The sequence below is a fragment of the Humulus lupulus genome, chromosome 3 (assembly GCF_963169125.1).
Source record: "Humulus lupulus chromosome 3, drHumLupu1.1, whole genome shotgun sequence".
NCBI classification, from domain to species: Eukaryota; Viridiplantae; Streptophyta; class Magnoliopsida; order Rosales; family Cannabaceae; genus Humulus; species Humulus lupulus.
In genome coordinates, this window is record NC_084795.1 from 103,163,642 (window position 1) to 103,179,722 (window position 16,081).

At 35.1% G+C, this 16,081-nt stretch overlaps 1 protein-coding gene across 1 annotated transcript; it reads right to left on the reverse strand.

The window, feature by feature from the left end:
* LOC133824816 (glyceraldehyde-3-phosphate dehydrogenase GAPCP1, chloroplastic-like) lies at positions 1-6,905 on the reverse strand. The gene is made up of 9 exons (XM_062257790.1): positions 6,893-6,905; positions 6,543-6,623; positions 6,351-6,416; positions 6,087-6,163; positions 1,264-1,278; positions 759-819; positions 580-677; positions 329-471; positions 1-210 (listed from the first exon to the last, which is right to left on the reverse strand). Exons 1-9 carry the CDS (start codon positions 6,903-6,905, stop codon positions 99-101), a joined length of 666 nt encoding a protein of 221 aa, XP_062113774.1. The 3' UTR covers positions 1-98.
* Between the last annotated feature and the right edge of the window lie 9,176 nt (positions 6,906-16,081).

Below are 16,081 nucleotides of genomic sequence, written 5' to 3' on the forward strand. Positions count from 1 at the left end.
GCCATTTAAAAAAACTAGTTAAGAGAATATTAGCAAGATGAAAACAGACTTCTTACGCATGACATTGCCAATAGTTCCATCAGTGTAATTAAAATGTATTAAAAATACACATCAAAGAAATTATACCTTGTGTCACCAACAAAATCATTGTAGACAACGTCTTCATCTGTGTACCCAAGAATGCCTTTAAGTGGTCCCTCTGATGCATACCTATATCACCAATCACAAAACAAAAATTAAAAATAAGATAATTACACACGGAGACAAACACAAGAGGAGAGGAATAAATGCAATGATTAGATACTTCACAAAGAATGCATGAACATACTTTATGGCTGCCTTGACATCTTCATAGGAAGCACTCTTCTTAAGTCGACAAGTTAGGTCCACCACCGAGACATTAGAAGTTGGAACATGGAAGGCCATTCCAGTAAGTTTTCCATTCAGTTCTGGGAGAACCTTTCCAACAGCCTATAGTTCCAAAAAATAAAATAATAAGCATAATAATAAGAATAAGAATTAAACCACATTAAAACCAGCATTGTTTTTAGATTTCCCTATGAATTTAGATTTCACTACCTTTGCAGCACCAATAGAACTAGTAATGATATTTTTTCCAGCTCCACAGCCTCCTCTCCAATCCTTCATTGATGGGCCATCAATAGTCTTCTGTGTTGCTGAACATTAGAAACAAGAGTCAAGTAACCAACTTGTAAACTAGTCTCCTATTATAGAAACAAATAAAGTGAAAAACAAACCTGTAGTTGCATGAACAATTGTCATTAAACCTTCAAGAATACCAAATTCCTCATGAACAACCTGTGTAAAGTAATAAGAAAATCACTCAGCAAATAACTAAAAAGAGAAGGTTTGTTCAGCGTCATTTGAGAATTCCATATATATAGGCAGAACACCATGATAAAGCACCAGCCTTTACTTAATCCATTCTCTACTAAGCACAAATTATCATGTCAGATAAAATATTTTGCACTTGCAGAACCGTGCTACTCTCAAATTTAATAAGCACCCAAGCATATTTTGAGTGTTGAATATATTCAATTAGCATGAGAAAAAATATGCCGTTAGTGAATATGGATGATAATTATAATAACAGATAAGAAATAGTACTTAGATGGTTTACGAAATTAGTTCAGTTCATAATTATGCATCCAGTAACTTTATTTTAGCTAAGTTGAAATCTTGAAGAGTCAAAAGATGTCATCAGCTGTGCTGGCACAGATTTTGCTAATCCTGTTCACTTACTTTCTTTTCCCATTTCTGTACATCAGGCAAAATAATGATACATTAACTACAGAAGAATCTGTGTGCCTAATTTGTCAAAAAAAATTCCTGCTAAATATATTATTTATGTTCACCTTCCTATCGTTATTTTATGCTACTTGCCCAAAGCCATGTTGTTAATAAACGCATTGTGTTAGCATACAAATCGATGAAGAGTAATTATGAACCAAAATTACAGATAAAATTGATACATCGGAGATGAATTACATATCATTCCTCATGATAGACTTACTCATTTGTGAAGGCAAATATTGTTGAGTAAGGCCAATAATGACTTAGGAGTACAACCATACATCCTGTTAACTCAGTGTGCATTACTTTGACAGCTTTCAATGGATATCTTTCTTATAATCAAACTATGCACTTTGCACATGCACTTGTGATTGTTGCAACAATCAGAGTGATTTTAACTAAGCACGAGGATAAAACATATAAACTTGTTGCAAGATCAGGTATGCAAAAATCAAATAATACTTGCATTAGCTCTCAAAAAGATTTCAGATCAAGTTTACAGAGAGGATTCACATCATTCTATGGTGAGTTCTAGATTTAAGTGTGTCCATCTCTATTAACCAAACATGATACTTAAATAGCTAGATGGAGAATCATGAAATATATATTGCATATACTTAAATCTAGGCTTCCTTGGCAATATTTTTATCATATAAAGTATATTTCAGCAACTAGTTAAACCTCTGTTTCGAAAACAAAAATATTGAACAAAACAATACATTTTGGATATTTTGATTAACAAACAATCACTTTTTCACAGAATAGTTGTAGCTGTGAAATTTGAATTTTTTTTTTATGAACTCAACAAATGTAACCAGTCTAGAACAGAGAAAAAAGAGCAAAACTGTGTGTAATGGGATGAGACAAAAACACACTAAAACAAAAACTAATGAGAAAAACCCTTGCCCAAAAAGGAGCAGCTCAAGCCATATTTTAAACAACTCAAATATTTAGAAACAAAATCTGGGAATAAGAAACTAAAACTACTCTACAAAGAGAAACCTTACAAGATATACAAACAGAAATTGGCACAGGGGCACTACGACATGAAACCAGATTTCAAGGTTCTGTTTTCTGCAATTCTTCAACCCCCATTTTACAAAAACTAACCCAATACCTTCAAAAGTCATCAAACAAAGTTTCTGAACACAATTTCAAAGTAATTTGACCCCAATATAGGTTACCCAAATGCCCAGAACCACTATTACGTCCTCAAAACACCCAAAGACATACATGAAGCTAAAATCACAACTTTGATTTTGAACTTGGAAACTTTCCCCAAATCTACGATCCCAAGCCAAAATCAAGAGTCTCAACCTCAGTTCTAGGTCTATAGTACCTTGCAAACCAGTTCCCATCCACAATAATAACACCAAAATTTGAAATTAGTCAAAAGCTCAAAATTTCCTGAAGAACACCAAGCTTGAAGAGGATCTCTAAAACAGAGTATCTTAGCTCTCTAAATAAGAAATCTAAGGTCTGCTTGGGATGATTGGAGATGTAAGTTTGCTATAGGAGAAGTAATAGAAGAAACCTAAACAAGTTTGCTATAGGAGAAGTAGTCCTAGATTTCATTTTCAAATGGAACAACCAAATTAAACATTGAACAATGAGGAACCACAATATCAAGGAAACATAGCTCTATAATTAAAATGAATACGTAAGAAACTTAGAACTAAATAAAAGTTCATAACCAAAACCATTCTCCAAACACAGAAAACTTATACACAAAAAAGTCAAAGATCTAATGTAACCTTTACTCATAAACAAAAATTAGTCACAAGAAAATCAAATACAGAACCAAAACAACCTCAGCACACCGAATGTTTAAATCCAAAAATAGGATAAAAAAACTGAAACTAAAATAATCTCAAACCCATAAAACATAATCACAAACAAGATCAAATGTCAAATCCAAAAATATACTCAGGAAACTATATAGTCAGATATTTGAAAACAACAAATATACCAAGATATTTATATTAAAAGGGCATGGCCTAACCAAGTCAAGTAATAATAATATCAAACTCTATAACTAACACTCAAAACCTCTCGATATGTCCTAAGTCTTTGAACAGAATCAAGAAAATATAATCAAGAAATTCTCTAAGTCTTTGGTCATACTATAACACCACAATTATGTAAATGACTAAATTCATTAAATAAAAATCTTAGATCAGAGTTTTAACTAAAATGAAGACTAGGAGCAAGTGCGTCATCATGCTTATCTCTAACATGTAACTTTCTTCTTACAAATCTTTAACAAATGAATTGGGATGAAAAATGGAAAGCAAAGTTATGACACCTGGGTACAGTTAGAAATATGAATACGCTTGAAACAATGGCAAGGGACGTAGCAGTGGAAATAATTCACAGGACAACATTTTGATGTTGACAGGCAGCACCAATTTTACTCTTTTTTATGTTTTTCGTACTTCTAAAATAAATTATTAAATTGCAAGTCTTTACAGCACAAAAGCTACAAAAAATCATGATCATAAAAATATTAAATTGCAATGCAATAAATCCAATATGTTAGTAATACTCCACAACTTAGGCTCTTTTATCTAGGAAGAGAGCTAAGTGAAACCTCCATATACAGGATCTAGAATCTTAATCAACAAGAAGGTGCAAATTGTTTTATAAAATAAACAGGGCTTATAATCAAAGACCAAATATATAAATTTGAAGCCATGCTAAGTAAAGCTAATTTCAGCAGCCATGCTAAGTAAAGGTAAGACCATTTTGCCTCAAAACCTCAAAACAAGATCAAATCAGAGAACACAAACAAACAAAAAAATCAAGAACAACACCATAAGAGGGCAATCTTTTTCAATCTATTATCAACAATCAAATATTACAAGGTCATATGCAAATTTTATATGCAGTTTATTCAAAATCATGGTAATGAGAGATAACAACATTTTACAGCCAGCTGTGTTTCTCTTTTAATTGTAACTGAAAATAATAAGACCCTAGCAATCTTCGTATCTCAGATCATGAACAAGAATAATGTATTCGGGTCCATAAATCTCAAATAGTACCTAGAAATGAATATAAAAGAACAATTTTTCACATCTTAAATGGTTCCAAGTATTTCAAGCCACAACCAATCCATGAGTAAGTGAAAAGGATTAACTCTTTGAAGAAACATACTATAGTGATTGCAGTTTAAAAGCTTAGAGCCATCCCTTCAATTCTAGTGGTCTCTCAAGCACAAAAAGGAGTGAAATTCAACAAAAAGACAAATGCAAGTAATAGATTCTTGAAATGGTCATCTAGAAAGATAAGTCTATTTTGACAATTTAATTGGTGCGTGAGATGGATTATGAACTTATAGAAGCAATTAGAAGCAATAAACACTACCTGAACCCTTCTTAGAAATGCATAAGATTTGAATTCAACAAAGAAAAATACGAAAGGCAAATATGAATGTGGTAAAACCAATTTCACTTAGGCTATGAGCAAGGAAACATCAAATGTAGGGAAAGTTCTTCATAGTTAAGGTATAATACAACAAACTATCTACATCTTGTATTGTTCAGATTTCTGAAAGTTTAGGCAGATCCAAGCAATAATTTCCGGTAAAGTCAGGATAACTTTTACAGACAGAAACAAAGCAGCAGTAATTTTTTCAAGAAACTAAATTGTGATTGAAGCTAAATGTGTTACAGTTGAGAACAACAACAAAAGGCTAGCTACTATAGATTGGAAAAGAAAACGCTACCAGCAAGAACCAGCCCACTGTGGCATTGTGCTTGTTTCACGTTGAGCAGGTTTTCTAGATAAAGGATATGTGGTTTTAACCTGAAAATAAGTGATAGAAGTCAAGGGATTTGAATTCTGAAGGCACTCAGAAAAAAATAAATGCAAAATCATTTCTAAAACAATGATAACAAACTAACGTGTTTTGTTATTGAACGAATAATTCAAAACTTTTGCATGCAACTTGTAAAGTTACAAAATGCAAGTCTCTCCCTTAGGTCATCAAAAAGAAACTTTAAAAAAATGGGCATATGAATTACGCATACCCAAGACTTTGCTTTTGAGAGTGGAGGCTCCCCTGTTCCAGTCGGAGAAAATCATCCAACTCTGTTTCAGAAAGGGGAACACTCTCACCAGTTACATGATTACATCCAAGAAAATAACAGGAATAGGTCCACCTAAAGAACGACATGTTTGAGGCAAGTAAAGCATATATTATCTATTGGACCTAGAGTTGTTTGAGCCAACCAATGAACATAAACTTCAGTTTATTGACAAACCACCTATTACATAACTGCGTCAGTAAATTATCTTTAATAATCACATGTAATAAGCCCTCCAAATGTTCAAAATTTCAGAACTGTTTTTTACTAACAAAGATGTTGCACCAAAATGAAGTAGCCCAACCATGCAATTCTAATTCTAAACAGTTTAAAGATGTTGCACCTAAAATTGTTAGCCTAAACATAGAGAGATAATCGAAAGCTCCATCTAGTTAAATTCGGATTCCAGACTTCTAACCCCAAAACTAATAGCCTAAACATAGAAATACAATCGGCCTACTCAAATTCAAAATGCACAAATCTAAGCCTAAAGAAAACCAGTCCTCATTCTTTTAATTTAAGTTAATTTTGGTTAGAACTTAGATGAAAACTCAGTGTTATTCTATAATCATAATAGGTTATGTGGATATGGACAGGACATAATAGAAATCAACAGTAACTGATTTTAGCAGGCATGAACATATAACGAAGAGAGTTTAAAGCCATAGACATTCTTTAACCTACCCTCATTTCAGCAGGCATGAACATATAACGAAGAACAACAGTAGCTGGAATAGACAACTTTACATCATCACGACCACCTGTCATACAGATGATGGTTTAATGGTTGATGAAACAAAGAAAGAATATAACATAGTTTATAAAAAGACTACTTCCAAGTATATATCATGAGCAACTTAAAAGATGATAATGTTTCACTAAAATTCAGGGAAGTCCAAAAGGCAACTCAAATTGAAGCAATTCAGCACTTATGAAAGAGAAATTAACTTGCAAGCCAATATGCACAAGGATCTGAAGCACTAAAATTTGACTCTAAAACAATATTGACCAACACTGGAATTTTTTCAACAGTATCGTATCAATATTAAGAAAGGAAACAGAGTGAGAACGTAAACAACATGCAATATAAGGTCACTGAACTATTAAATAGAGCATTTAAGAGTACCATAAAAAGCTTACCCCATCCAAGCATCTTATCTTCCACCTTCTTAAGTTTCTTTTTCTTCTTGTTGTCAACTTTCTTGGAAATAAATGTATTTCCTGTGTTAAGAAAAAAATGAGATTACATTAATGAGTCACTGTAAGCCCCATAAGGACAACAAAACTAGTCATTTAAAGACATCTCAAGCAACAAATTTCCTTTCTAAAACACTATGTTTGGTGTACAATGATACATTATCATCGAATATAAAAGATGGAAAATGAAGCATCTTCGAAGATTAACTAAAGAACTAGTCCTTGGTCCCAAAAATCTATCAGCAACTGTAAATTCCATCAGAAAATAAAACCAAGAAAAATCTGATAGTTACGCAATGCACCCATCAGAAACTGATCACAAATTTGAAAGAAGAAATAAAAACTAATAATGAGATAAGCACAAATCCAAACGCCTGAAGAAACCCTAAAGGATTGACATGGTCAAAATATGGTTATATAATGTAAGCAGAATCCACAAACGACATTATAATGAATGCATGTCTTAAGCATGGAAATATATACATTTACAAGTACATAAAATATAATACAGTCTCATAGCATGCTAATCATGCACAGTACACTACAGTATCACTAATCATGCTAATCAAAAGGTACTGCCATTTCTAACTTCCTACAGCTTTAAACAAATAACACAGCTAAAAGACTTTCAGTTGACAAACTAAAAATAACTAGGAAGCAGCCAATATGGAATAAACACCACAAGGCAAAACCAGAAAACTGCATGATCTCAAATAAAGATGCTCACCATCTCAAAGCTATCTTAATAGGTGTTGTGAGACAAGACGTAAACACATCTGCAGGAAATTCAGCACTTTATGGAAGAGTCTCATGTGCTTCACATGCTCCAAGTAGAATTCAATCCCTTGTGGATCCAGAGGAGCTAGAAGCAACCCAATCATGAAGCTGCCAAACCATCAAATCAAGTCACTATATTTACAAATATATTTATATATAAATATCTGAATTACAGATAATGAATTCATGTCACGTAGCAACTTAATTATCAATACATATATCGATTCATTATATGTTTTGAGTTAAAGCTTTACCTCAATAAAAGCATTCACAATGTTCCCAGCCGCAGAGTAATCAAAAACATATATGGAGGGTGCTTCAACCAGGAATCAAGGTCACTAATTGGCAAAGGGATATACTGTGTATAACTCTGTAGTACCAATAACATTGGTGAGAAACCAAGCAAGACTCTAGTGATTGACCTTAAATTAAACCACATAAAAGAGTTTCAAAGAAATAAAAGACCTTATTGAAAACCCACATTTCACCACTAGAAGTCGGCTTAGGCACACCATGGCCATTATAATGAAATAGGACCCTCTCAGACTTGGCATATCGGCGACATGTATTACAAAGTTTCTTCACTTCATCCACAGTAGGATCAGGCTGGACCTTATATCGTGCCTGCTCAAAGATCTTCAAAGGTAAATAAAATTCAATCTAAGACAATATTATATGAACTCTGTACAAGCCAATAATATCATCACCCTTGGTTGCCACCTTTCATACTGAGCACTCAAATGTTTCCCAATTGTTTTAAGAGCTTTCTGCGGTGCCATTGAAAAAGGATCTACAAGCAAAGGATTACAAAAACTAGTAGTTATTCTACTCACAATTTGGCACAACCAATGTTATATATCAACTGAATTTCAAATTGATTAAGGTACATCACAGAACCCCATTTCTGTTATATTATTTTATAATATAATGTAATATTATATTATTTTATAATATAATGTTTTAGATTAAATAAATGTGACATAGAGTGTCACATATTGTAACATATAATAGAGAGTTACATTATTTGGATATATGTGAAATATCCAAACATGTAACATATTTGGTGTTACAAATTCATCACAAATCTGTAACTCCTAAATATCACCCATTATTGTGTAGATTTGTTGTTACACAATATTGAGATGAATTTCTTAAAGCCATATAAGAAATGGCTGATAGAGATGTGATTTTAACTCCCATATTGTGTATGGAAGTTACAAAATCAAGTGGGAATAAATTGGAACGTTTTGGAAAAAACTGAAAAATGTGTTGCTGAAATTGACTGAGGGCCGCGGCGCCTGGAACTAGCGCCGCGGCCCTAATGCCTGACAGCTTCTATAATTTCAGTTTTTTATCCAACTTTGAACGATTCCAACAGCTTAGTAACTCCCAATTCTCTATTTTAATTCCATAAAACACCCAATTAATCATTGGTAACAACCATGGGGGTTGGTGGAATTTGAAATTCAAAGGGTGTCTCTAAACTTTATAAATAGGAGCCTAATGCTCACTTGTAAGACACACCATTTTCTATCCACTAGAGCACTTGGCTAGAAACACCTTGAGGCTTGATTATTCCAGAAAGCATTTCCAAAATCTGAGAGAGATCCCTTAGTGCTTGAGTTAGGGGGAAATAAGCTTTTGGACAAAGGTTTTAAACCTTGTTCAAGTTGGTGATCCCCAATCCTCTTCACTTAGGTTGTGTAAGTGAGAGTTTGTTTGTGGTTTATGTTCTTCCTTTTATTCTATTGTTCTTCTTCTTATTCTCTTGTTTTATTTACTTGTATATTTTGTTTAAGAGTTGTAATCTCTTCATTTGGTCCAAACACTTTATTTTATTTGTAACTTTTGTTTTGAGTTGTACTTTACTATTCTCTTCTTCTTCATCATCTTGTTCATTTCCTTTGTTTTATTTGTATTTTCAGTTATAGATTTGTAACACTTTATTTAATCAATCTTGTCCATTGTAATATTTTGCATAGAGTTGTAACATTATCTTACCATTTCCATTGAGGCAATATTATTTTTCCTAACAATTTCAACAAACAATTAAGAGAAATAAATGAAATTAGTTTAAAAGATAAGAGTAAACTCATCTTTAGGTTGCCATTTCGAGACTAAACCACTATCTGATGGACCGATCGGAAGACAAGCCTCAAAAGCCTCATGCCGAAATTCACACAAAACCACTGTTTGAGGCAAATAAGCCATACTCGTGGTAGTGGCAGTCATGCCATTGCCATAACTACTACTAGCAGTCTCCGAATCCATTCTCTGCGAACTTAAATCAACATCATCATGGCTCGAAACGTACTCTTCTTCCAACTGTTTCGAAACAACCGCCACCGAAGATTGCGAAAACCTGGAGGCCATCAAATCCCCCAATGACATTCAAATCGAAAAGGCCTCAATAAACAGAACCAACAGCTCAAGAAGAGATCAATCAACCCTTCCCTAATCGAGAAACCATAACTAAAAACAATTCAACCGATGAACACCAGAACGCCAAAAAGATTCAAGAAGAAAAAAGAAATGGAATACAAGAATGATTTACTTGTCAACGAAACCGCTGAACCAGCTGTGAATGGATCCAGCTCGAGAAACCCTAGAAAGCCCAAAAGACTTCTCTGAAAATCCTAGGTCGGGAGAAAGAAGATTTGAGAAAAATAGGATTTTCTCAAAGAAGAGGAAACCAAAGAAAGAATGAAAGGAAAAAAAGAAGAGAGAGAGAGTATATGTGGGGGATTGACTTCGGAGATGTAGTCGAAGAAGAAAACGGGGATTGAAGAAAACAGGGAAAATAATAAAACAATGTAATTAAAAAAGAATTAGCTTTTACATTATAGGCGGGCACCCAAAATAATTTACCGCCATTTTTTCCTTTTACCACATATAAGTATACCATAATACTTTTTCAGTACTATTATATTTTTATGTTATGAAAAAGGGGTATTTGGTGTAGTGACCATTAAAACTACTATACATAGACACTATTAGAAAACATACATACAAAACATTCATAACTTTATTAAAAACTATAATGTTAAAATTCATAAATTTGGGGTATGGGATCCCATTGTTTGAAAAATAAAACATAACTTTAACTTTAATTAAAATTATTTACAAAACCAAGTGCGGAAAATACATTGGAAAACATAATTAAAAGACTAAACACAATGTCGTCCTCGAATTGTTCATGCAGTCCATCAACTCCGTTCTTCCTCAATACACAACCCCAAGTTGCCATGAATCCTTTCGCCGCCATAACTATTTTCTTGCATACATAAAAAAAAAATAAAGGAATGAGCCTAATGCCTAGGAAGGAAAATCTACTAATAACATAATACATAATACATACACATAAACTATATCATAAACATATACTATAAACATATGTCATATACTACTACAATGGCCATTATACTACTTGGGGCTTGTTAACTAAACAAGTCATATGCCCAATAGATTTGTGGGGCTTGCTAGCTAAGCAAGTCATATGCCCATAATTTATTGGGGCTTGTTTGCTATATAAGTCATATGCCCAAGGTCTATCAACATACATAATATAACATTACATTACATAACATAACATATAAACATATCATATAGACATATAAAATTCTATCCTATTTTCCATACCAAAACCGGGATGTGAGAACAAGGACGTAATTTGGAACACTCCTAAAACCAACAATAAAAATGTGAGTATTTCTAAAGAAAGAGATGATCAAGAAATGAACAAAACCACCAAGATGAAACTTACCGAAAAGAAACCTTAAGTTCAAAGAACTTAAATACCTAACCAAGAGTGGAAAACAACGAGTTAGGATTTGAGTAAAGAAAACTAATGGAAACTAAAGAGTCATACAGAAATGAACATAAGATTAGAAATACCTTTGGATGTACTAGAATCGAACTACACCTCGATATAGAAAAACACACTATTATCTCACTTCCCAAGTGTTTATAAAGCTTATACCCCAACCAAAGTGTTTATCACTCAATAGTAAACCTAGTAGCTTGAAGGCTCTGAACACAGCTTGAAGAATGAGAGAAATGGCTGGGTACTGGGTACTAGGTCCTATTTATAGAGTTCAAGGAGTGTAAAGATCTTCTTTTAGCTTGACTACAAATAATGAATATTACTTGAAAAACATTTAAATATTCGTTCAGCAGAGGCTTAAGACTCTGTCAAAACGTTCAGAGGCTTGCTAAGAGGTTAAGGAATAAAATAAGCTCGGTTTAAAAAATGTTTGAAAAAATTGCCCTAGGGCCGATATTGTAACGCCCTGGATAGCCAAGACCATTACACTATGTGTTTATAAAGGAGCTGGACTTGCTAATCAAGTCATTTAATTAAAAATGTGTTACTGAAACTACAGTGGAACTAGGGTTAAAAGATTTTGGTCTCAAAAGCCACATTTCTTATAAATAACATTTTCTATTTACACGGGATCCCAAAATAATAAGATTAGAACCATTTACAAAGATTCAAGATTTGCATACAGTAATTAGCCATTCTAAGGCAAAACAAACTGTTAGGTATTCCTTGTCCTGATCCACTCCTCGGCCATGACGGCCGAACAACTGGCTATGTACATTCAGCCCCACAGCTTTCCTTCTCAGGATTGGTCCAACTTGCCTTTGCATTTACCTGCACCACATAGCACCCGTGAGTCAAGGCCCAACAAGAACACACAACAACAAAGCATAATCAATCAACAGGCAATCCAATATCTCATACCACGTAAACATGTTCTAAACAGTCTAAGCATCCACGATAACCAAGTACTCAGCATATCAAAGATATCATTTCATATTAATAATCAATTCACAAATGATAACTAGGGTTAGCGCCCTTAGGCCGCACCCTCTATTTATCCCACTGAGTCCGGCCTGCTTAAACTGAGCTTAGTGAATATTAAGCTGTCCTCGGCTACCAATGGCCAAGCCGCGCCCTGTGCGCAAATATTGTATACGGCACCCTTAGGCCGTTTATCACATGTCCTATGGCATAATACCATCTATGACATTACACAGATATCGAGAGCACTTAGTCCCATCACAAACACATAATCGGGTGCAGTTTTTTTACCTTTAGATTTGCTAGCTTTGTTCGGTTTGATCCTCAAGCATGATCCCTCTTGAGCCCTAGCACACACCTAATCACAACCATAGATCAAAATTATCACCAAACCTCAAGTCCAAAACCTAGCCTCGGGACCAATCCCAAGCCCTCGGGAAGCATTAATTCCACCAAACGGGGTGGTGGAATCGAACCCCGAACAATAACTCAAAAAACCCTTTCTGGAAACAGGGTAGCGCTACATCGCTCTAAAGGAGGGCGCTACAGTGCTACAAACAGAGCCCAAAATCATCCCAGGGTATATGGCCTAGCGCTACAGCGCCCAAAGGCTAGCGCTAGTCACAGAATAACAAATGTTGTTTTTCCCTCCTTCGATTTTCCCCTAGCCAAACCTTACCAAAACTTCTCCAAACTTCAACCAAACTTAGAATCAAGCTTACTAACATGTCTAACTCATCCCAAGCACCCTAACCATACAAAACTTAAGCACATGCACCCCTAATCCAAGATTTCACCATAGCTGAACCTAGAATTCAAAAACTCAGCAAAACAGCCACTGAAATCACAAAGTTCAAACTAGAATCCCTTACCTTTGCTGGATGAGTTTAGCCTAGGTTGTCCTCCTCACAAGCTTGGCCTTCACCTCCTCAAATCTCAACTCCAATTTCCCTAGAATTCCCCACCAAATTCAGCTTAGAAATCTTAGTTCAACTTCAAAACCAGAAACCAAAGAAAACCTCAAAGTCTTACCTCAAATGGATGAATTGCTCTACCAATTCCTCAAGCTAGTACAAGAAGCCTAGCCTCTAGCTCTTACCCAAACTACTCCTGAGTTTTTGCTCCAAAGGAACCCAAGAAATGGTGAAGAAAACTTGAACTGAGAGAGAGAAAAGAGTAGACTTCCAATTCCCTTTCTTTCCTTCTTTCTCTTTCTTTTCTTTCCTTCAGACTTCTATTTCTTTCTACAAGTTCCACTAAGTGTAAAGCCTCAGTTATACCTATCCTTTATAAGCCAAATGACCACAATACCCTCCCCTTTAATTCTAAATCTTTTAATCCACCTAGGGGCATTTTGGTCATTTCACCCAATTCCCGCTAATTCCTTGAGCGTCTCTAATATTTACCGCTTACTTCCTGACCCTTAGCTAGTCAGCAATTATATTCTTCATTGTCAAAATTAACCCCAATATATTCTCTAAATTCCCATTTATACCCCCAGGCTCGCCCCGAGTCGGGTCTAAATCCCCACCGTGACTTTTTCGCTAACCCGCTCACTAGGATCGTCTCGAATCACAGCTCACAAATATATCCACATAATAATGTGGTCTCATTTGTGGCAAACCCATCACGAAATCCATGACTATATCATCCCATTTCCATTATGGAATGCTAAGTGGTTGCAATAAGCCTGTAGGCCGCTGATGTTCTGCTTTCACTTGCTGGCATACTAAACATTTAGACACATAATACGCTATATCTTTCTTCATTCCCGGCCACCAATATATTTCTTTGATGTCGTGAGTTATCTTGGTTGACCCTGGGTGAACTGAGTATGGGGTATTGTGCTCTTCTTCCAAAATCTTCATCTTAATCCCTTGATCATTTGGCACGCATACCCGATCCTTATATCTCAATAACCCTTGACCTGATATTGAGAAATCTGTGGCCTTAGCTTCTCTAACTGCATCCATATGTGCTACTAATGTCTCATCGGGCCCTTGCCTAATCCGTATATCTTCTAACAGACTTGACTGGATTGACAAGTTAGCCAGCTTATCGATGACTACTTCTATTCCAGCACTGATCAGCTCCTGCTGTAGCGACTTTTCTATTCTGGCTAATGCTGCTATACTTCAATAACTCTTCCTACTTAGCGCATCAACAACTATGTTTGCCTTTCCCTGGTAATATAGAATTTTGCAGTCATAGTCCTTCACTAGTTCTAACCACCTGAGCTGCCTCATGTTGAGCTCTTTCTGAGTGAAGAAGTACTTTAAACTTTTGTGGTTCGTATAAATCTCACACCATTCTCCGTAAAGATAATGGCGCTAGATTTTTAATGCAAATACCGCTGCTGCCAACTCCATATTGTGAGTTGGATAGCGTTGCTCGTACTCCTTCAGCTGCCTTGAGGCGTAGGCTATCACCTTGTCATTCTGCATCAGCACACAACCCAACCCTTGCTTCGACGCATCACAGTAGACTACAAACTTGTCGTTGGGTGTCGGTACACTGAGTACTGGTGCTAAGCACAACTTATCTTTATGCAATTGGAAGCTTTTTTCACACTTATCAGTCTAGTTGAACCTTTGCTGTTTCCGGGTTAGGTTGGTAAGCAGAGTGGCTATCTAAGAAAAGCCCTCTACAAACCTCCGATAATAACTTGCTAATCCCAGAAAGCTCCTTACCTCTGATGCATTCTTTGGTCTTGGCCAATCCTTCACAACCTCTACCTTAGATGGGTATACTACAACTCCATCCTTGGATATTATGTGCTCGAGGAATGCTACTTGCGAAAGCCAAAATTCACACTTCTTGAACTTAGCGTAAAGTTGATGCTCCTTTAGTCGTAATAAGATCAACCTTAAATGTTCCTCGTGTTCGACTTCATCCTTTGAGTACACCAAGATATCGTCGATGAACACTACGATGAATTTATCCAAGTAGTCCTTAAAGACCCTATTCATTAAGTCCATAAACGCGGCTGGAGCGTTGGTAAGACCAAATGACATAACTAAGAACTCATAATGCCCATAACGAGTTCTAAAAGCAGACTTATGAGTCGCGACTTTAGGTGAAGTCAGAGGCGCATATGTTTGCTAGAAAGAGTTAGTGTCGAGACTTGGGCTTGCAAGTCGCGACTCAAGAGGGAAACATAGGCTTAATTTAAGGGGAAAGGTAGACATGGGCCGCGACTTGAAAATCTAAAGTCACGGCGCTTGACGCCAGTATACGAGAAGAAAAGGCCCCAAAATAGACACGGGCCACGACTTAGCAAAGGCCAAGTTGCGTCCCGCATAAGGAAAAACTCAGAAGCTTTTAATTTTTTTACTATAAATTCGTGTTTAGGGTTTAATTAAGTCATTAGTTCAGTTTTTAATTATGTTTTTTAGAGACTAATTGTGGTTCTTAGGTTAAAATTTTTGCAATTTCATTATTTCTTCATCAAGTTTATGACTCTTATGTTTTTGAGTACTTATTTTGTTGATTTAGTCATGTCTGATATGAACTAAACAATTTTTATCTAGGATTTAATGTAGTCACTTGGATTTCTATCTAATTGAGTTATGATGTTCTTTTGATTTTTCTTCTTTATTCTAATCTATATAATGTGTGTTTAATGCTAGTAAATACTTGATCACTATTTGCTTGATTTAATGATTTTGATTCAAAATTCAAAAGATGAGAATTGAATATGCTATCATTATATAGACATAGGTTGCATATTGGACGAAATTACCTGTATGACTTGTGTAGTAATTTGGTTTCCATGCTTAATGCCTTCTATATGCTTAAGTTTATCACATAGATATAGAAAATCTGCATATAGGCTGAGATCTTATATGTTGAAAAAGAATAGAAATTGATTTATGTTAACCTGCTATTAGAATAGAAAGAA

What these genes read in the sequence shown, in the direction of transcription:
- LOC133824816 (XM_062257790.1), bottom strand. An exon ending in AGATAAGATGCTTGGATGGG is followed by an intron (nt 6,417 to 6,542) that starts GTAAGCTTTTTA and finishes AAAAAATTCCAG; the next exon opens with TGTTGGTCAATATTGTTTTA. An exon ending in AATTGTTCATGCAACTACAG is followed by an intron (nt 678 to 758) that starts GTTTGTTTTTCA and finishes TCTAATGTTCAG; the next exon opens with CAACACAGAAGACTATTGAT.